Source organism: Anoplophora glabripennis, unplaced genomic scaffold (genome assembly GCF_000390285.2).
Source record: "Anoplophora glabripennis isolate ALB-LARVAE unplaced genomic scaffold, Agla_2.0 scaffold113, whole genome shotgun sequence".
Taxonomy (NCBI): Eukaryota; Metazoa; Arthropoda; class Insecta; order Coleoptera; family Cerambycidae; genus Anoplophora; species Anoplophora glabripennis.
In genome coordinates, this window is record NW_019416240.1 from 615088 (window position 1) to 639000 (window position 23913).

The 23913-nt window shown below is 32.6% G+C and overlaps 1 protein-coding gene across 6 annotated transcripts in view; it reads left to right on the plus strand.

Annotated features, from left to right (window-relative positions):
• LOC108905968 (phosphatase and actin regulator 4) overlaps window positions 1-23913 on the plus strand; it is a 285928-nt gene that overhangs the window by 193382 nt on the left and 68633 nt on the right. For all 6 annotated transcript variants that reach the window (XM_018709058.1, XM_018709062.1, XM_018709059.1 and 3 more), the window contains one exon: window positions 1406-1618. In XM_018709058.1, coding sequence (XP_018564574.1) covers window positions 1406-1618 — 213 coding nt within the window. The remainder of the gene's footprint in view (window positions 1-1405; window positions 1619-23913) is intronic.

The window sequence follows — 23913 nt, forward strand, 5'->3', positions numbered from 1 at the left end:
TTACTAATATTATATTTCCCAAATCTTTTACATCATTAACTTTTACTTGAATGAGTTCATCGCATCTACAAGCTCCTGTGACTCCAAATATTAGTGCAACCTAAAAAATATAGAATTATTAATTTTGTAACAATAAAAAAAGTTGGAAAATGCAAGGAAATTCTAAAACATGACGTAATTTTAAGACATCTATATTTATGAGTTTTTACAACATTCTTCCAATGAGCTATCTTTATTTCCGAAAATTGTTTATTATTCTCGTAATGGATACTATAAAATAACTTGAAGTTTACAAATTATAACAAAATTTTGTATTACAAATATAAAAAGGTTAAATATATATCTACCTATAATTTAAAAAGTACATACCTTGGTTGCTAAATATTTATCATCAGGTGCTTTATTCAGGAATTCGTCAAATTCTTTTTTAGACAAAACTTTCGACTTTTTTGGTTTATAATTTTCACCTTGTCGTTTCAAAAATGTAATTAATTTTGAATATTTCTCAATATTTACATTGTGTTCTATGTTTAATTTAGATTTTACCATTGAATATTGCGCCCATAAAGTTGAACTTTTCAGTGTTCTGGATAATCTTGTAAAATATGCTATCATCACATTTTCTGAATAAATATGTGCATTATTTTCTTTTGCCCAATTTATGAATTTATCATAAGCATTTTCATAAATTTTTCTCGACTTTGTTGGTATAAGTGTTGCCACTGATGTATTTGCAATTTCCAGTAATTCTGGTGGTGTGCACTGCATTTCTTCAGACATTTTAAAAACGACCCGACGCGACATCAAATTTCAACTGACACTTAATGAAACGTCAAAGCTTCTTGAATCTTTAATTCGTTGCTAGGATACTTACCTACACATTGTTACATTTTTTTACTAGTTAAAAAATGAAAAATATTTGTACTAGTTAAACAATAGGCTGCTTCTAAAGGAGGTGTTGCACTATATAATATAAGTATTATTATACGCTTGAAGAAAAAATTTATTAAATTGCTAGTAACTAGTGAAAATAAAATCTCATCGGATATCATATTGCTTGCTACTGCTGGTTTATGTGTGGAATAAAGGATTCAATATAGTTTGTATAAACCAAGTCGGCCGCCTACAATTAATTGCAAACTAACTGTCTCATATCTCCGAAGAAAACATTTCAGGAAAAAAAGTTACTCTTGTTTTCTGTATGAAATATCCCAACGCCCGGAGGTGGAAACGGGGAATCGTCTTTTATTCCTTCATTTCCTCGTACGCCTCCCTTAAAAAAACACCAAAATAAGGCGGAACTCTTCTTCGGATACAATAAAACTGTCTCCCTAACGAATGTTTGTTCCCCCCACCGGGCCGTTCCTCTCCTCTTCTCAAGGCCGACGTCTTATTATGTCCGCAGGTGAAACTGTTCCATCCCCCTTCCCTCCCAGCGGGGTGCAGCAGGTGCCGGGCGGGCAGACGCCCCAGGGGCAGCCGCCTCCCTACCCTATCGCCGCCATCGGGACCCCCTCGGCCGCCCACCTGCCGCCCATAAGCCATGCCCTGCTGCAGCAGCAGCTCCTGCAGAACCCCCACTTCACGGCACAGGCCAACGCCAACAACAATCATACCGGTAAGTTGGAAATTTCTTTTCTTTTCGTATGTACAGAAATTAGAGGGAAATTGAGGTGAAAACCAGCCTCATTATAAATAAATGTAACGTGAATCTGTCGAATAAACGTAAGTGTCAAAATTAATAATTTTAGGAAATGTTCATGAAAAACTTTCTATTTCTAGAAAGGATAATAAACTGATAACTGAGGATAACTGATTCATATCATAACTTTACTGAAATTGTCTCAGAATTCAAAGAATAATTCTGTTATAATTAATATCTGTTAAACAATGAAGAACATTTTTACTGTTCACAAATTTAAATTACCTAATTTAGAAAGGATTATCCGCCAAATGCATATTATAAACATTACTAAATTAAGTAAATCTGTGTAAAATGTTTCTATTGGAAAAAAAATCGATCGTTATCTAGAGATTTTTTTGCCGTAAGACTTTCTCTATCCTTCTGAGGAATACTATTGTGATTTACGAGCTACTAATTTTATATTTTTGCATTATTCCATCCATATTTTACAAAGAAAAGAGTATATAAATTGATTAGAATTGATTACCTTTCTCCGAACATGCAGTACGACATACCGAGTGTCCAGGAAATGATGGTTAATCTCTCGGATTTGGGTAGGACTTGCAAAAATAATGTCACAACTTTTTAAAAAATGTTTTGTTATTCGGGTTCACCCTGTAGAATTACACAGGTCAACATTTTATCTAGGCATGTGCACGGGAATCGAGGGTTTTTTGGGTCGCTGATTACGATGAGCGGGTCGGTTAGGCTACATCACGTCAAGTTCAAGGTCATTTGAAGGTCAAACGGTCAAAAAAACCTTCCAAAAATCTGAAAAAATGTATGGACATGATTTTGAGGTCTCTGAATCCGAATCCGGTGTTTATTTTTACTTTGCATGCATCCTCGAGGTCATTCAAGGTAATCTCAAGGCAGGTATTCTAGTTCTGTGGCACAATTGTTCATTTCGCAGATTGGGATTGTTACCATGTCATGCATTAATGAGATTTATACCAGAAAAGATTCTTTGGAAAATGACTACAGAATCCAGGTAAAAAATTAGAATCCAGGCTGTCTATCTGACTTGTTTTTTTTTCATATATCTATATATTTACCAAGTAATGAACACAAATTTAAAATGGAAACTTAACATTTAGAGAAAAACGTTATATATTTTCACTTTTTCACCCTCATCTCCTAATTTCAGGGTCCTCGAAAACATACGTATGAATTTTTTCAGATTTTTCGTATGGTACTTATCATTTTTTTCTCAAAAACCCCTCAAATGAGCTTGAGATGACCTTGAATGACCTCGAGGATGCATGAGAAGTAAAAAAAAACCACCGGATTCGGCTTTAGCGACCTCAAAAATATGTCCATGAATTTTTTCAGATTATTGGAAGGTTTTTTAACCGTTTGACCTTCAAATGATCTTGAATTTGACGTGATGGAACCTAACCGACCCGCTCATCGTAATCAGCGACCCCAAAAACCTTGGGATACCATCTTCGATTCCCGTGCACAAGCCTAGATAAAATGTTGACCTGTGATATTATCTCTTGAAGTAGAGAGTTGAAAATCGATTTTTTGTTCTAACTTTTTTGTTTTTCATTATGTTCGCATGATTTTTGGGTAAAAGTTAGGCCATTTGAAGCTATTTCTACCAACGTATTTAATATACTGATATCTACTTCGGGTGTCTGGAAGCAAAGCGCCTCCGACAGTTTTGGTACCCATTTAGGACCCCCCATATCATATAAGGTTTTTTTGTTTATTTTAATGTATTCTATCTTCTGTTAAAATTAAGGCCAAAGGTCAAACTTCTAATACCCTGTATAAACTTTTCCTAAACTTCCTGTATAGTTTTTTGTCTATGAAAAACTGCAATTTTCAAACATGACACTTCTACTCCTCAATTATAGCAATATTTTGTGATAAAAAAATAGTGAATGATAATTAATGTTACCAATTTTTACAGGGTGTCCAAAATCGATTGGGCAACTTCTTTGATTGAAAATAAAAATAAATTTTACCGCTGATAATCTTCAGAGGAGTAATAATTTCTGCGACAATGATTTTTATAATTTTTAATTTCTATACAATTTCTATAAAAAATCTATTTTTTCTGTTTTTTATATATGTATTTCTATAAAAAAAATCCTATATATTTTTTTTTTGTAACCAATAGTTTGGTTTAGTTATTTTCGACATGTTTTCACTATTTTTTAGCAATAAATAAAGGTGGAGTTTTATATATCAACACCCATGTTTTTTTTTAATTTTTCAAGGAAATAATATGGCAAAAAACAAAGACCTTTTTCGGTATCCTTAGCAACCTTTTGGGTAAAAAATATTCCTAATGTTCATCTTCGGCTACCGCAAAAATTCCCCTGATTCATTAATTCATTGAAACAAAACAAAATTGTACTGAGATAACCAGATCTATATCGTTTTTATTTTTCATTCAAGGAAGCTATAACCTTGAAACACGGCCCGTTTGTTTTCGGACGCCCTATACGTTATACATTTTATCCCTTCGTACCCCAAATCGAATTGTATATTACAAGGGTAACATCTCTCGTGAACCATGCATGAACAATTTTTGAAAGAAAATAATTGCTTTGCTTGGTAATTTTTAAGTCACCCTTCTGTATAAACTTTGGAATTTAAGACAGTAGCGTACTTAAAAAAATTATGGGCACTTTGTAGGCCTATTACTAGCATGCAATTAACCTAGCTTTGGTAATTCTGAAAGTGGCGCTCCCTCTGATATGTGATTAGAATCGGATCTTGGTAACTTCGACCAATTTCGTCTTTTAAATAATAGATTTAAACGGTCGATTCTGCGGTATTGTTAGAAAGCAGAACGAAGTTAGTGAAGATGGCGCTCATTAGGCTAATTATTGTCTTCCCCTGAATCCCATTCATTATGCTAATGTTTCCTGGGGATGGGAGAACAAAATCTGAAGGTAGCTGGATTGTTGCAATTCGGTCAAAAAAGTGGAGTCGAGGTGGTAACCTGAGAACATATTAATTAAATACAGCTTTACCCTAAAAGGATCAGTGAAATCCTATTTTTGCCCAACCAAAAAATGCACTTCATTATATCGCGCACTAATTTCGAAAAATCAATCTATTTTCATTAGCAATACTGTTTTTTTTTTAATTAGTTTTGACAGTTTAAGATTGTCTGTCTGCTTCCATAACTAATGTATCATGTGGTTTACGTTTTATTTTTATTTTTCTGTGTGTATAAAAATAATCCATTATTGATCCTTTTGGCTCAAATTTTTGTTTTTAATTAATGTTTTCACAGGTGACCAAATCCCCAATAAACAGAGAAATAACTAAAAGTATGCCATAAAAAAATAACCAATCAATATTGGGAAATTTGGTCAAATTTAATTAATTTTGTATGTTTTTATCAGCGGTTCTGCTGACGATACGTTTGCTTGTAACTTGATAACGATTTTCTTATTATTAACATAATAATAATAACTGACACATATTTCGTCGACTGATTATTAGTTTGTTCTATGTCCATTTCTGTTTCAAATTGTCATTTTAGCATCACAATATATTTTACAACTGTTTTAATCTACCTGCAATAAAAAAATTCAGACTTTAGATAATATACATTCGGTAATTATCGATTTTATTAATGGAGATAGATTATCCCAATTTTAAAATAAATTGTTTCCAAGGATGGAGTTGAAAAGAGAGAAAACGTTTCTATTTTTCATTTATTTAAGTCATTATTGTTAAAAATTCCCCTTCTGTTGAAATGTTCAAAAATGTGGGTCTGAGTGATCTAACATATACAGGGTGTTCCCTACCGATTGTGAAAGAGACATATAGAAATATAGTCGTTGATTTTATTCTTAGACTCAATAATACACTATGTCATTTTCTTATACATTTTTTATGTCTCAAAGAATAAAAATATCTATCTATCTATCTAAGAAACACATAGATAGGCAACATTTAATATGTACAGGTTGTCCTCAGATCGTCTTAACCGTTTGTGTCGACGATAAATAATTTTTGCATGGGATTTCTGCATTGTGGAAAATAATTCTGCTTAATGATGAATAATCTGGTATTTTTAAATCTGAAAAATTAAGTAGGCCTTATCATGTACTAAAATATATTTCTGTGCAGGTAAACTGCATTCTTTGTATAGGATATAACAATTTTACAATTCATCTAATCAATCAAATTCATCAAAATATCGAAGTAGGCTGATTATCTTCAAATTTTGTATATAACTTTATTCAACAATTCAACATTCAATTTTTTGGTAGGTATATGAAAACGGGACTTTACTTACTCAGAAAAGTTATTCAGAAATAAAAATTATTAGAACTTTTTAATCATACATAATCGTTTCCCAAAATGCCAAAATTCATTCATTTTTTTTTACTTCTCGACACCATACAGCTAGGACGATGTGTGTATACCCTGTACATATTAAATATCAGAAAATAATTGACTATTTTTGTGTTTTTTTAACTGATTGGTATATTATTATTCCAAGGACAAAATAAAAAATCAACTGCATACTATATTTCTAACTATTTCTTTTTAGGGGACACCCTGTATCATTGACCCACGTCAAATCACATTTTTCTACATTAGAATAAAAGCAGATTTTTTTTTTAAATATTGACTTTTCCTCTTTTCAACTCCATCCGTGGAATAAAAGAGAGTTAGAATAAACTAATAATCACCCGACGATTTAATATCATTCATTCAACACTAAAATTAGGAGTGGGCTTTAATTAGAACCTTGGGGAATTCCACTTGTCGTGCCATGTTTGGTTCATAACCTCGACATAGTTTCGCTGCCGTTTTAATCAGTAATTTTGCGAATTTGTAGAATACATTCTACGACTAACTAATATTAGCCGATTTTCAATTCCATGGTGTGCACAAAATTTTGTTCAAAATTGTAATATTTGCTAAGTTATGCGACAGCAGTTTTAGAAAGTGGCATAATATTAAATTTTTGGAATATTGATTTTGCATATATTTTTTTAATATTTTGTATAATTCGGTGATGGATCAGCAAACGTTTCGAAAATTATCGTCATGCAACTTCGCCTTTTATGATTTCACTGCGTCATGTCTAAGTGATAAGATAAAAAACTTTCCGCTTTTAGTTTTTAATTCATAAACTCTGTTTGGACCGTCCTCTTATCTGGTAAAACATTCATTGTTATACATTATGCCGGTATATTGTTTACCTGCAAATTATACGTATGTATCTCTAGCAGTCACGCTCTGTTTAGTTCTCATAAATTCAAATTACATGTATGTAATTCCGGCGAAGTTTCATAACAAAGATAAAAACTTATATTTTCAACAAAATTACACATTAAATGAAAAATGATTTATTAAAGAAACAAGCAGTTTATTTGGCTAGGATGTCTCACTCTTTTTAGAGGAACTTTCTTTAATTTAAATCAAAAAAGTTAAGGAGATGCCATGTAAAAAATTATATTCACTGCTTTCTGCAAAAAAATGATCCACTATTGTAATTAAGTATAAAAAGTATTTTCCGATGTATTTTCGTATAATTCCACAAAAAATATTTTATTAATTATTATTAATTAAATTGTTTTTATCGCATTAAAATTTAATAATCATGTCAATAGAATTATCCAATATATATATACCCTCAGTATTTGAGTACAAAGTAGTAGATATATATTCTATTGTGAAAATATTTATAACATATGTTTTACTACAATTTTATATTTTTATTTAAAATTCTTTGTAGGAAATATTAGGATAAATCTGACATTGGCATGCGCAGTAAGAGTTCTTTATTACACCTGAGGCTTTTACACCTTTATTATATTAGGTTTGTTAGTTTTATATGTTACAAATGAAGTGTTGTTCTTGATATCCATCCTGGTTGTGAATAATTATACAAAACAAATTCTATAAATGGATTTGCTTAAAAATTAGAAGAATCAATATCAATACGGTATCAAAATTTCTTATTTATTGAGTTGTTAGTTGCAAAATGTTAATGATATGAGAAGTTAGTCATTTTTAAGTGTTTCCAAATTCGTTTGTTGACTACGCTTGTGCCTTGTTATGCTTATGTGTGATGCGTTTGCATTTTGTGTATATTTTATTTACCGTCAAGACAATTTCTAAAAAAAATGTAAATACATATTCACAAATTTAAAAAAATAGCTACCTTATATAGAAAATGTAGAAAATCTACGAGATTTTGAAATTTTATTAGTATTTATTTAACACAATAACAGGGTGTATCATAGTTAACAGCGTAAATTTGAACAACTGCAAGTACGCGATACTAGAAGCAAAAAAGTTTTAGTAAACATGGATTAGCAAACGTACCGTTTTCGAGATATAGGGTGTTGAAAAAAATGATTTTTTTTCAGTTATTTGGCGATATATCAGGAACCAAGTGGCAACATGATAAAAAAAAATTGTTTCAAAATTAAGCACTTAACAAAAATCACAACAGTTCCCAACCTAGGAAGAGGTCATTTTCTACAACGGTTGTGATATTTGTTATATATTTGCTTAGTTTTGAAATATTTTTTTAACATGTTGCCATTTTCTTTCAGTTTTATAGGCAATGTGCAAAGCAGCAAATTATCTACATGTTCTTGAAGTTTTGTCACATATTCCATAAATAACAAACAAATTAAAATAATCCTCATTAGTATAGTTTAAACGATCTCCAGGCATTTTTATTTAAATTTTCGACAAAAACTATTCAAACACAACAACAATTTGACAACTAACTTGACAAATGTCAAGTTATTTCAATTGTTTTAGGAGTGTTTCTGGTCATGGCCAATTTGACAACAGGTCTGATGCTAGAAAAACTGTCCAAAAAATAAAAAATTGCAAATAGCTTTAAAAGTAGTAACGGCAACCCTAACAATGTTTATATCGTTTGAAAGGAAATTTCAATTTGCATAGGATAGAGTAAAAAAATACGAGGTGTTCCATTTAAGTTAACAAAGTTATAGTTGTTTGAAGTTTTCAAAATGTAACAGCAAAAATGAAACATCTGGTATTAAATGTTTTGATTTGTTGGTGTACCATATAGTGTTACCTATGCCCTTTACAGCTACTAAAAATGCGTTTGCATCTGTCAAATTTTTTCTTTAAAAATTAATTTCTCAAATTCTATATAACTCCTAGATATAGGAAATATTTCATAAAGTGACCCTCAAATTTCACGTAGAATCCGAAAATGCAATAATATATAGGGGTATCCCATTTAAAGTAACAAAGCTGACGTCAACTTCCGGTATAACCGAAGGTGTTACAGAAACACAATTATTATATTTGAAAAAAGGACACCCAAAAACCCTATTGTGCCAATTTTTAAAATTGAAATCGAAGTAGGTTCTGAAATAATCTAATAGGACACTCACTGTGAGCCATCCGGTATTTAACAAAATTTTAGTAAAGTTACACTCATTAGAAACATTTTAAATACAATGTGTGACATAAATCGAAATTAGTTTTCAGTAAACGTAAAAATAAATGACAAAAAAAAGAACAGGCATCGAAATTTTCAATGCACAGGTATTGAAAAAATGAACAAAAATCAACCATTCTTCCCGTTAAGCGTATCTATTATCTGTGTACGTCAAAATTTTCTTAATTTCTAGAAAAATGGTGTAATTGTAAAATCTCTATATTCTTTGGAAAAGTTATATTTTTGAGCAAAGTGTTATCAAAATTGTTTCTAAAACGTTTACTACAAAGATCTGTAATTTTTTTAGAATTGTTCAATGCTGTCCACACTTGAATCAATTCTATATTTTCCAGAATAACTAAAATATGTCGGAACAGATTTTATGGCAATATTAACCTGCTTTATGGTGTGCACAACAATTTTTTCTGATTTATTTCGCAATGGCTATAAATAACAGCGCGATGCCATCAGCACAGTTAATTTGAGGTATTAACCATTCATTTTATACGTAAAACAATACATAATAAGTAAACTTGGACCAAGGGTCGGAGGTTGAAGGTCAAATGGCCAGCGAACAGGAAACGGTGGTGGATTTAGAGTCGCGAAAAGCCCATTGAACGACCCATGTTTTATTTAATGGGTGCGTGCGGGGAACTGCAAAGGGGCACAAATTAGAATCGCGCTCCGAATACGGCAAATTGTGTGTATATACATTCGTGGAAAAGAAAGGGCGGAATGTTTATTCTGTTCTGTATTTGACAGTTTTGCGTTTGCAACACAGAATTGTATATACAAGGGAGCAATTCTCATAGAAATCCTTTGTTCTAGCGGAATTAAATCCTGTGACGTTCAAGCCATGGCAGTACTACAATCGCGAGACTTAAAATGGGATGAGACTGTGCGAGAGAATTGCAGTAAACCCAAATTTAAAAAAAATCTACTTTGCAAAAAACAATTCATTATTAAGATATTAGTCAGTCAGTATAATTGCATAATATTTAATTGATTTTAGCATGTTTTATTTCAATTTACAGAAAATAGTAAATACGACTGAATTATTTATTAAAGTGAAAAAAAAACAGTGTAAATTGTAATATTTGTTTCATTAAAATTCAGATTTAAAATATATAATACATAAACAAAAAGAAATACTTACAATATCCATCACAAAACAGCAAAGGTTGATGTTAAATATTGTTCTTATTTATTTGTGGCATTTTCTTTCTGCCTAATTAGAAATATCTCACACTGAGAAAAGTTGATAATTGTTCGTTATTTCAGTATTTGGAAACCTTCTTCTGTGTTCGTTCTCAAATTTATTAATTGTAATGAAAAATTAAAAATCTAAAATCAAGTGAGACAGTTTTTTTCTTTTGTTTTGTTTATCTACCTGTTGGCATACGACAGAAGAAGTTATTTGTTTATAATTTATTTATTTTTATTGTGACAAATACCGAATTAAATAAAAATAAATGAATTGTAAAATAAATTATATAACACACTGACAGGAAGATATCAGAAAGTAGCTGAATAATACAGGGTGTTTGGAAAAGTTGGTATAAAATTTAAGTAGGTCAAAGTAGAGCCAAAAATAGTAAAAAAAGTTCCTATAAATATTGGTCCTCCGGAGCACCGTTACTGAGATATGACCCTCCAAAGGGGTCTTAATATTTGGATATTTTTTAAAAATAACTTTCTGATTAAGATAAGGGAATGAAAATTGTAGATAATAATCATACCATAAGGGTCTTTAACTATCATAAGTTTCGTCAAAATCGTTTATAAATAAGAATAGTTTTCTAACTACCCTTAACAGAAATTTTTAGAAATTTTCCGAAGTCAAGCACAAAGATCACAACCAAGAAACGTAAGAATTTAAACGATAGCACACGAAAGTGGCAATCATTAGTATCATTACAACGAAATTGTCACCATGAAAAATGTCTATGTGAAAATGTTAAAAAAAAAGTTACTGTTCTGAGCCATACATTATTTAAAAAATAATTATTCCTGACTAAACTACGCAGCATTCGAAAAAAAAGCAGAGAAATTTTTTCTTCAAAAAGTCTTAATTCATTAAAAAATAATATTATTCACTTGATAATTCAAAAATTTCGAAAATTTTCTGTAAAGAATAGTTAGAAAACTATCCTTAATTATAAACGATTTTGAAGACCCTTATGGTATGATTATTACCTACAATTTTCCTTCATTATCTTAATCAGAAAGAAAGTTATTTTAAAAAATATCCAAATGATAAGACCCTTTTGGAGGACCATATCTCAGTAACGGTGCTCCGGAGGACCAATGTTTATAGGACCTTTTTTTACTATTTTTGGCTACTTTCACCTCCTTAAATTGTGCACCAACTTTTCCAAACACCCTGTATATAAAGGGTGGTCCAACCAAAACGCACGATGTTAATTGTAAATAAAACAAAAAGTTTTCAGAGAATTATCTTAATATTTTTTATCGGCCAAATGCTCGCCACGGCTTCGGTGGCATACCTCCATCCGATGGTCCATATTTTCAATGACTCTGAGACATAATTGAGGTTCAATGTCGTTAATGTGCCGAATTATCTCATCCTTTAGCTCTTGAATTTTTTCTTGGCTTATTGACGTACACTTTTTCTTTTAAATATCCCCGAAGAAAGAAGTCCAACGGTGTCAAATCACATGATCGTGGCGGCTAATTAACATCGCCATTGAATTTTTCGCGCAAAAGAGCCATTGTTTCGTTGGCTGTGTGGCAAGTGGCACCATCCTGTTGGACACATATCGCCCAGGTCCATATACTCAATTTCTGGCCACAAGAAGTCCGTTATCATCTCGCGATAGCGAACACCATTCACGGTAACTGCTTGGCCGACTTCATTTTCGAAGAAGTACGGCCCGATGACGCCGCCAGCCTATAAACCGCACCAAACAGTCAGTCTTTGTGGACGCATCGGCTTTTCAACAATCACTCGTGGATTCTCATTTGCCCAAATGCGGCAATTCTGCTTGTTAACAAATCCACTGAGGTGAAAGTGTGCCTCGTTGCTGAAGATGATTTTCTTTGTAAAGTCACCATTCACTTCTGTCTGTTCAACCAGCCATTTGGCGTATTGATGATTTGAAATGGTCAGTAGGCTTCAGCTCTTGAGTCAATTGAACCTTGTAAGCGTGTAAATTCAAATCTTTATTCAAAATTCGCATCAGTGATGTTCGTGAGATGTTCAATTGTTGGGCACGACGACGAGTCGAGGTTGACGGCTCTTCTGCCACACTATCGCGAACAACAGCAATGTTTTCCGCAGAACGAACTGGGCGAGCATGCACAGGTGTTTTCACATTTCCTACAGACCCGGTTTGCTGAAATTTGCGCACAATTCTCCCGATTGTGGACACATTTGGTCGATTATGCTGACCAAAAAAATCACGAAGTGCACGAAATGCATTTTGATTTGAACGCCCATTTTCGTAAAAGGCTTCAACAATCTTAACGCGCTGCTCAATTGTGTACCTCTCCATGGTTGAATTTGTCAAACACTGAAACAAAGAAATGTCAAATTAAGTTGGGCAAAAAACTTGACGTTAAGGTGTGACTCACAATTAACATCGTGCATTATGGTTGGACCACCCTTTACAACATATTCGATAATATGAAACTAGACTGAGAAATTCAACTCAGTCTACAGGGTGTCTTGAATTGCACACGCCAAATTTTACATGTTGATAGAACATCTAAAAAAAAAACGAAAAAATGTCCATATAAACTTAGGCGGTACGATATTTATTTATATATCTCTTAAGATGCTTGACATAAATATATGAAATAAATTAAACTTTAGCTAATGATGATTAACTAATTTTGGGCAAAAATTTGCTAAGAATTTCGACGCCATTGAATATTTTGAAAATTCGATAAGAAGTATATTTTATTCCAGATGGTGCTTCTAAGAAAACAAGTGTTTTCTGTTTTGCTGGACATACCAACCATTTATGATTGATTATTTTTTAATTAAAAATATGTATGTCTCCGACTTAGGGAATAATAAAAGGAGGAAAATGTATAGAATTTTTTGTTAGAAATATAATTTAAAACGTTAAATACAACGATCAGAATTTTTTTCTTCGAAATATCAATCGGAATTAAACGCACTTATCCAATTTCGGGAACATTCAATGGCTATGGAATTTTGGGATTCTTACACCCGTATGCACAGTCGATCGCCAGCGACTCGCCGAAGTTATACCTGGCGAATCTCGAGTCGCTGGCGAAAGAACGGCGCGTAGTTTCTATTGCATAGACGTTCGCCCGGCGATCTCCGCTTGGGCGAATCGCCAGATGAGTGATAGTCTCAACTACAGGCGCTTAAGCATGCGCAATGCTATTTTACACCGAATACGTACTGTTCTAACCTGAGTTTGTGCATGGTATGGTACTTTGAAATGTATTACTTTGAGCAGCTCTGGTATATAGTTGTTTGTATCACATAAATTATTGTCAAAGCATAATTATCTAAAGGGTTGTAGCGGTAGTAAAAGACTAAATAAAATTTTCCTTTTCGGCGTTAATAGCAGTTGTTAATATAGTAAGCTGTTGTTATTATATTGTTATTATAAAATGTCTCAAGTAATTTGTTTATTAGGGTGCACTAGGAATCGGAAAGCCATATTTATGAAATATTTAAGTAATTTTTTTATTAGGGTATAGAGTAGTTTTTTCAATTACATGATTAACAGTGATCACACACAAATAATTATAATAGGTACATCAACGTACATCTTGTTTAAAATATTTCAAAGTACAATCTGTTTTACTTTACAATTTACAACAACGATTACAATTTCAATATACAGCGTGACTCACAAACGGTGACCAAAAATGAAACCTAATATTCTTTGGTGAATTTTAAGGGGAGTCTTTCGTTTTTATCTAGGACGGTTCGTTAAAAAGATACAGGGTGTTAAAATATTTTAAAGTTTTTTAAATAATATAAAAACTAGTAACTAAAATAATTTAAAATTGGGCACATGTATTTATGTAAATTTAGATGCTCCAGTATGCCAGTACTTATGGTAAAAATCATGATATATTCGGATTCGTCTTTCAATTTTCTACAAATTACTACATTCTCATGTTTTTCGAAGAAAGCCTGATTTTCGAGTAAAACTTAAAAAACGAACTGAAAACAGTTTTACTTAAATAACATGCAAACACTAATCATTCGGTTATTAAATGGAATAAAGAAATTAATCATGATTTTAATGATTTTATTTGAGTAAATGCACAAAAATACATCCATTTCCACGAACACATGCGTGACATCTTTTTAGTAACGAAAATGTAATTTGTTCGAAATTTATTGTTGCTTGAATATGATTTAAAGCAATATTTATTCTTTTTTCGAACTGCTCAGAATTTCAAAGTTGTTATTGCAGCCCATTATGTAATTTTAAACCGAATTTAATTCGAATATCGAAGTGTGTTTTCAGTTGGATTTTTAAGTTTTACTCGAAAATCAGACTTTTTTTCGAAAAACATAAGAGTAGTAATTAGTAGAGAATTGAAAGATGAATTCGATGAATATCATGATTGATTATCATAAAACAGTGGCGTACTATTTAATTTAGGAAAATATGCCACCGATACCCTGCATCTCCGGCACTAGAGCATTTAAATTTTCGGAAAAAGCCTCCGATTTTGGACAATGTTTACATAAATACATGTGCTCAATTTCAAATTATATCAGTTACAACTTTTTAAATTATTTAAAAAAATTTAAAATATTTTTATTAAGTTTAACACCCTGTATCTTTTAAACGAAGCGTCCTAAATAAAAACTTTATACGATAGACTTCCTTTAAAATTCACCAAAGAACACTAGTTTTCATTTTTGGTCACCGTTTGTGAATCACCCTGTATAGGTGTGTAGATCTAAATCAGAAATATCTCTGTTTGCGTTATACAACATGTTAAAATCGCGATCCATTATTGGAACAATCTCAAATACACAATAAAAATTGCTACTTGCTTTCTGGAGAAACGCTGGAGATGCTACAGGCAATCTCCGGCGATTCTCCGGCGGTTCGCCATAAGTTTCACTAATGCGCATGCTTGACTTGGCTGGCGAACGACTGTGCATTGAAAATCTCGTCCGGCGAACGGCGAATCTCTGGCGAGTCGCTGGCGATCGACTATGCATACGGGCCTTAGAGACCCCATCTTAGCATTTCCGCTACTGGTAGGCAGATTTCTGTAGCAACTCTGTGAATTTTCACACAAAATTAATTAAAGTACTGTCTCAAGTGTTGTCAATCTAAGTCAATATTTTTTTTAATCTCAACATTCATCTACGTCCTAAGTATATTCGTAACAACTTTTTTAATTTGAAGTGTTGTATAGTTTGGATGTGTGCAATTCAGAAATAGTAGCATTTAAAACAAGGTGGTCCGGATAAATTTAAAATCTGAAATATAAAGGCGGGTATCCATTTGTGTCAAATGCCCGTAACGTAACACCGAACATGTTACGTTACAGCTAGTGGAGACGGAAAATTGTTGCATGGTACGCGTAACTAATCCGGGACGAACCAAGTAAAGAAAAGATTTCCGGAGATTTCCGTTTTTATTCTTCAAAATTGTATGATGAATAAAAATATATTGCGCTGCTGCTAACTGCAATGGTAGTGACGAATCCATTATTGCAGTCAGGTTCATAATGCGAGTTTATGTTCCTGTGTCGTCTCGTAACCTTATTTTGTTACGTTACGGAATGAATGATACGACCAAAACCACACATACTTTCGCAGCGAACCATATCACCTTTTGCAACAGACCGTAACATGTTCGTTGTTACGTTACGGAGCATTACCACAAATGGATACCCGCCTTAAGGGTACTTTGTCTTATAAACTTAGTTTGAAATGTCAACCGTTTTCGAGATACAGGGTGTTCCCATTAAATTGTACTTACTGTAAATATCCTCTGACATAATAGAGATATTTGAACTAAATTTGGTGTATAGTATACCGGGGCAAGTTTCCATAAAATGATGTAATATTAAGGCATTTGCGCAACCAGTGGTGGAAAAATTGAGACATCGACGTCACTGAATATTTTATAAATTTATAAGACAAAGCACCTTTATTTTTTTAATGTACTACAGCTCTAGCGTTTTCGGTACATAATTCTGGATCACCTCGTATAATGCAGCGTTGTCAATTTTTTCCTAATATCCGTAATTCTACCACCTAAACTAAAATTGTTACGTTTAAACTTTTTCGCATTAATCAACGTTGGCAAATGGGACTTTTATAACAATTGCTGGGGAATTGAATAAGTGTGTCGCGTGAGCAATTGCACTAACTAGTATACGTCCATTCGAGAGCGTGTACAACTAGAAATCGATGGTGACCACACGAACGGTTCGTCACGTTTCTCCACCAGCGATCCATTCCGTCGAGAGGACCTTAATTAGATTCGAAAAACTTGGGAGGAAAAGGCTAGTTTAAATATGCCGGTATCGTTAACAAAACCCCTCCTTCCTCCCTCCCGGTCCTCCGTTTTTAATTAAATTCGCTTCTCGTGCGTGGTAATTTCAGTCTCCGGTTTTTGCAACAAGTATCCTTATTTTAATTTTAATACTAATACCGTCGCAGACGCCCTGCCGGCATAATTGTGACTCTGATGGACGCCCGCGGCTCGACAGTTCAGTCACGAATACGACGGATAAAAAAGTTATTGCTTTTTCTGTATTTTACTAAACGGCGACACCTGTGGATGACGCTTTGACACGATTTATTTGACGCAGGTCGGGTTTGCGTAAGGTTATTAGAATATTAGATCGAGTAAGCGGCTTTAACATGGGTAACGTCACGGATTTAATTAGAAAAAGTTTAAAAAAATATTTCAGAGCCTTGACTTGTTGGTTATACTGGGTGTAACGTAAAGGTTGGGAATAAATTAAAGGTGGATTTTTTGGTTTAAACAATACATTTTTCTCATATGAAGTTATGCTCTACGGGTTTTCTTTTCCAAGCTACAGGGCGCTAAAAAACTTCAAAAAATTTAGTTTTTCTCCAATAACATAGCTTAATTTGATAATCTCCTAGTAACAGGAAAAATATTGACTTTGTAAGTTACTCAGTGGCGCACATACGGATTGTACCGTAAGGTTTTTCGAAAAAAAATTGTGGTACGCTACTGGTAAAAACTTTTTTTAATAATTCTTTAAGATCCATTTTTTATTTTAAACAAAATTATCCCTCGAATTATCCTCTTGCGTTTTATTTTTAGCTCTTGTAATTTTTTGTAAATAAAACTCTTGTAAATAACCATTTTTTCCCACTGCTAACATAGAGCCCTGTAGCTTGGAAAAGAAAACCCATAGAGCATAACTTTATGACAAATATTTATTTAAAAAAAAAAATTACCGTTTAATTTATTCCCAACCTTTACGTTACACCCTATAAAAGTTAAGCCTCTATAAGGAGGTTTATCGGGTATGGAGGTACGTCTAAAGTCTAACGAAAGTTTCTGTAGATTCGCTAGTGACTAAAGTAGTAAGCCTTTAGATTTGGCAACTTGGTTGACGCGCTCGGCTCGGCGTTCGCTCGCTCCCGTTCGATCATTCTGTTTGTTTGGACCCCTGCGAATTTCAAATAATACGCTTCGTCGAGACCGCGGCGTTGCCGCTATCACGCATATGGCGGATAAGTTAGTCAACGGCAGCAGTTTGAAGGAGAATTATTATAAGTTATGTATCTTACAAGTACCTAATCGATTTCTACATGCTGTCATACGGTTCCTTAGATATCGGTTTCCTATTTATACAAGTTGCTGTGGAAACTGTTCGTCAATTGCTGCGCATTCTAAGTGGAAAGACCAAAAAAATCTGCATTCTCATAAGACTGTACTAAATCGTGAAAAATTATTTTATTAATGTCTCATCTCTTAGGTATCCAAACTAGTCATAATTTTTTTTTGAGGATTTTCTTCATGTTAATAAGCTTATATTAATTTTTTTATGAATATTTGTTCGTCAATTCTAAATCAGATAAACCTCCTTAAGGTAAAAAGATAGCTTAGCTTATACAGGGTGCCCCAAAATTCTAATCTTGAGAATCCTCTATAATCTTGAGCGTTTTCTATAACGCGCTACAACTTTTTTGTATGTGAAGGGATCTCGGAAGTGGCAAGAGATACAAATTAGCTTAAATGGGGGCAAAGTTGCGTAATCAAGGGACCAACATTATTCCCTCTAAAAAATCAAGGCTAACATGATTAGTTTTCGAAATATTTGAAAAAAAAACGAAATTTCGGAAATCCGTTTTTGTTTCATTTCAGCCTTGTTTGAAGTGATATTGAAAAAAGAATATACTTTCTCATGACAACATTTTGCCCCCTATCGAATGGCATAATCAATTTTTATATGTAACGTTTCCTCTTTCCAGAGCCATCATCATCATTTTTTTAAATATGGCCCTGGAAATTTTATTATTAATTTTGATTTAATTTTATTTTGCAAGCCTTCATGACCCCCAATTCAGACGTTTTGTCTCGAAAAAATCATTTTCAATGTATTCGTTCTAAATATGTTTTACTTAGATTTCTATATTTATTGAATTAGCGCACACTATAAGTGTCGTTAGACCCTAATAATTAATTAATTTGCGACATATTTTTTTAATTTTACTCGAGAACCCTTTAGCAAAATTGTTCAAGAGAAAATATTTAAATTGACGTTGCCAAGATGGCTGGCAAAATGAATTCCGCGCAGTATATATTTTTATTTATTTTAAATATGCCCAGCTTGAGAAATGTATCTCAGAAGATTAAAAAACATTAAAGTTATCGCCCATTGTTCAATATTTAAAAATGGAGACAGATATGACGTCTCAAATTATAGTCCAATTACAATATTATCGAGTTTGGCAAAAACTTTTGAAATTTTAATCCACTTCTATTTATATAACCGTATAGGCCCTCTCAACACAGCTTTATGGAAGGTAGACTCATACAAATATTAATTTATTCTCAATAAGTGAACACACATCTAGCACTCTTCATAACCAAGGTCAGGTTGATGTAATTTATACTGATGTGAAGGAAACTTTCGATCGCCTCCATCAAAATCCTTCTTGACAAACTTGATTGCATAGATAGACGTTTCTAGTAAATTATATCAACTATTTAAGTCATGTCTTCGTAATAGGTACCAATTTGTTCTTTGTCAAGGATTTAAATCCATAGAATTTAATACATGATTTGCGGTACCTCATAGTTCAATTTTAGGTCCATTATTGTTTAACATTTATGATATATTTTCTTGCCTTCACGTCAAATCTTTACTGTATACGGAGGATATAATAATCTACTGGTTCGTATTTGATGTTGTACAGTGTGAATTGTTACAGTATAACCTTGAATCTATGAGTGATATAACTAGATCATTTCAATTCGAACATTAAAAAGTGCAATATTTTATCGTTTTCCCGCAAGCAGGACAGAAATGAATCTTCTCTTTTAAGACGCAAGCATTTAATGATTTAGTAGTTACTTTTTATTCTCAACAAATTTAAGGATCATATTCATGTTGGGTGGATTTATTGTATGTACTTCAAGAGAATTTCATTCAGTCGATGTGCTGCTTTGCCTTTATTTTTATTTTGTACGTTCCGAACTATAATATTGTTCTTTACGGTAATAATCAGCACTGTTGTGAATTCTTTGATAGATTGTCTAGACTTGAATTCATTGTACCTCGTTTGAATCAGAAGCGGATCCAGAGATCTAAAGACCAAGAAACAAAAAAGGATGGTTATGCAGTCAAGAAACCAAGAAACCTGACCTTAGAAATAAGAATTCCAGTATCGGACTCTTTGGTTTTATAATATTGTTTGGGAGGGGCATTTGTAAAATTGATATCAAAAAAAAGGTTATACAGTCAACAATTTTTTTAGGACGCCCTGGATTCGCGCCTGGTTTGAATTCAATACATTGTATCATATTTAGACTTTCCATACCTAAAACTCATATTTTATTATCTGTTTTATAATTTGGCTTCTAAAATGAAAACAGTGATATTAGGAACTTAATACATTCTTGGTTTTGTTTTCTTTGAGTTTTTTCTGTGTTTTGTTTTTTATACAGGGTGATTCAATCATAGCGTCATTTATTAATTTTAAGAGAAAATAGGGAAAAATTAATAGAATACGAATACGTCATAAAAAAAATTTAATTGCATATTTACGGTGAAAAGAAAATATTTTCAAATCACTATTCAAACCGCTTCTGGCCGCTGATCTACAAAGGTTTATCGAGAGTGAATCTTGACCTACCGTTTTATTCGGTCACTAACCTAGTTTTTACTGCGTTTTTAATGCGTAGTGAACGACAAGGAATAAACAGATTTTCTATCTAGACACTTGGATAGACATTAGATATGTTTTTACCTTTTAAATATTAACAAATATTATTTATTTGTTAATAAAATCAAATGTGTAAGGATAATAATTGTTTTCGAATGTTATTACAATTGAGTATTTTTAATATTGTTTACGTTTTCACTATGTTTTATAATTGTGTATTAGTTTTTAATTTTATGTTCAATTAATTATTCAGTTTGTAGTATGTATATCTAGTGATTTAATGCTTTTTAAAGATTACTTATGGCACCTACCTATTTAAAATGCCGGTCCGGATAAAGCAACACTCAGTCGTCCATAATACTTGGTCCGCTGCACTTTGATTTTGAAATCAATTGCAAAGTTCAACACGACTGAGAAAATCAGCTGTTTTGCTTCAACGTTCGAACGCTCTATGGTCCGTCTGTGCGTTCCCGGTCAGAAAATGTATTGCGTAGTAAGGCGCTGAATTAGCGAGAGTTAATGGGTAATTTGCGCTTATCTTTCAAAAGGTCGTTATTGTGACTGAATCACCCTGTATATGATTTGATTGTTTTTTAGTTTGTTTAACTAACCTGTCCTGTAAATAATAAATAAATAAAATAAAAAGGAATGGTGTATCATGATCATCGTACATTATATCGTTTTCATGGCAACCATTTTTATTTATCTTTTCAAGAAGCATAACAATTGAGTTTTCTCTGCGCTTTAAAGCGATTCCTTATCCCGGAGAACAAAGCGAGAACATCTCAAAAGTCCTCCGTTGAATAGAATTACAATTTCCCAAAATACATTCGGCGGAATCTGGAAACGAAGAACGAACATAAGAAACCCCATCGATGCGGGATAATAAAGTAAACGCGTCCACGTATATCGGGAATTGCCTCCGTTCTCCCAATGTTTGGCGTCCCTATCGATCATTCCGTGTCTCGATAAATCACCGGCGTCAAATTTACCTGTTCTAGTCGAGATCGGGGCAAGAAGCGGCGTCGGTGCTCGAGCCTTTGAATGCCGGTCCTTATAGGCGTCAGGATTCCGCGCGTTTGATGGTAAAACTTTGCCATACGTTCCTACAAGCGCATATAAACTTCTCTGTTATTTCTAGTACAGGGCCCTTTCTCAGTTCTTTTTATAATTTTTCAAAGGATTTGTATACACATACACGCACGTCATCATGTTTTGATTTTCAGTATCATTTTTGGTAAAAAATAGATAGGTGCAATTTTTCTAGAAACTGTACATAGTCGAGGTTTCAATACGGTAGATTTTTGCATTGACATTTCATTGTAATTAAATCTTGGATATTGTAGATCTACACTTAAGCCAATAATGGCTAGTGTCTGTGAAAAAAAAGGTTGATGAAATCGAGTGTTTGCCACAAGACAATGGCGTACGATTTGAATAAAAAAATTTAAAATTGTGTATAAATTTATACAGGGTGTCCCAGAATATGTGGACAATCTCTTGAATAAATGTAAACAATTTTTTTTTAAATAGGTACAGAAAGAATGCAAATTTCATCGGTTAATTTCTCTTTACGGATGTAATAAAATCATATTAAACAAAAATAGTTTTTTCTCGAAAACAGTTCATTTTATCAATATCAACCAAGAGTGTCTTTTTTTAGTGTAAGGTTCAAGTTATCTAAAAATATTATTTTTGTGCTTTTACCGTAAAGGGTGTAAAAAAATGGCATTACTGTGCTACAGCACTCCACTTTGAAAAATATTGGGCGTATAATCACCAAATTGTTTAGTTCCTGTATTTTAATATTTTATTACTGTATTTTATACAGGGTGTTCCGAATTATGCAAACCTAATTTTACTTTGTATAACTCCTCAAAATAACAAAAATATTCCATAAAAGTGCATAGTTTCCTATACAGGGTGTCCCACCGGGAACTGCCTCGATCGATATCTATGAAAAATGTGACAAAGTTTTAACAAGAACTTGTGATACATCTGCAGCTCGACACAGCGATAACAGTCCTAATATTTTCAATTGTTGCTTTGACGGAACCAAAGTTTTTAAAATTTACAATAATTTGTTTCATAGTATTTGGTGATGGCTTCTGTTTTTGCGGATATCGAGCAGCAAATGTGCAAGTTCTTGTTAAAATGTTGTCCGTAGATAATAAACAAATTAAAATAATCTTCGTTTGAGTAATTCAAACGCGCCGTCATAATTAGAATAATAGATGTAGATATAACGAGTTTATGATATTTTTGTTTTATCTAGTGACGCAACAAACAGCAATATTTGACACAAGCCAAACCACTTTTGTTATTTTTGACACGTTTATGTTCCTGGCTATTTTGTTAACACTCCAGATATGATGAAAACTGCCAAAATAGTAAAAATTTGCAAATATCTCTAAATGTAGTGAACGCAACCCTAACAATGCTTATATGGCTTGAAAGAGAATTTCAATGTGTACAAGAGAGAGCAATAAAATACAGGGTGTCCCATTTATGTTAAGAAAGTTATAGTTGTTTGACTTTGCCAAAATGTAACAGCGAGAATGAAACGTTTGGTATACCAAGCGTATATTTTAAAATTTAAAGATGTATCATAAGTTAGCGTCGTCTAACGAATACCAAAAATCAGCTTGATATCAATTTCCTGGAAAAAGGACACCTCCGCGAACCCTAGAATAAGTCACAATTTTTTCCTTAAAAAATTTGTCTCGGATTCTGTTACTCCTAGCCATAGGAAATATTACACAAAACGACTTTAGAATCCGAGAATGCAATAATATACAGGGTGTCCCATTTAAAATAACGAAATTATGTCGACATCTGGTACAACCAGAAGTGCTAGATAGTTCTAGATATTTTAGCTGTGTTCGCCCCAGAACTTTGCCATGTTGCTAAATTTTCAAATTTTTCGGATAAATACTTTCCTAGATATCGATCGACACAATTTCCGGTGGGACACCCTGTATAGGGTATTCGAGATTACAAGAAAATTATATCATAATTTTTCAAATGGTTGCTTCTAATGAAAGTTGCAGCATTTGTTTGGGGAAGATATCATTATTTTTTTTAAATTAACTGCCCTTTAGGGATATATTTAAAAGGAAATTCTTGGTGTCAAATAGCAATTAATGTTTTTCACACCAAAATATTATTATTTTTTAAATAACTACAATTATTATTTTATTTGACTATTTGACTATTTGACAAAATAATTTGAAACCAAAATTGTCTAAAACACTAAGCGGATTAAATTCGAGAATAAAATATACAGAGTGTTCCTAAATATCATGTATATAAGGGAGGGGGAAATTCTTTGGCTTATTTCATGACTAAAAGTTCATATAAACATAGGCTCGCAAACGTTTCGTTGCCGATCTACAGGGTGTTGAAATTTTAAGATTTTTTAAGTTTTTTCTCTATAGCTTCCACAGTTTTTGA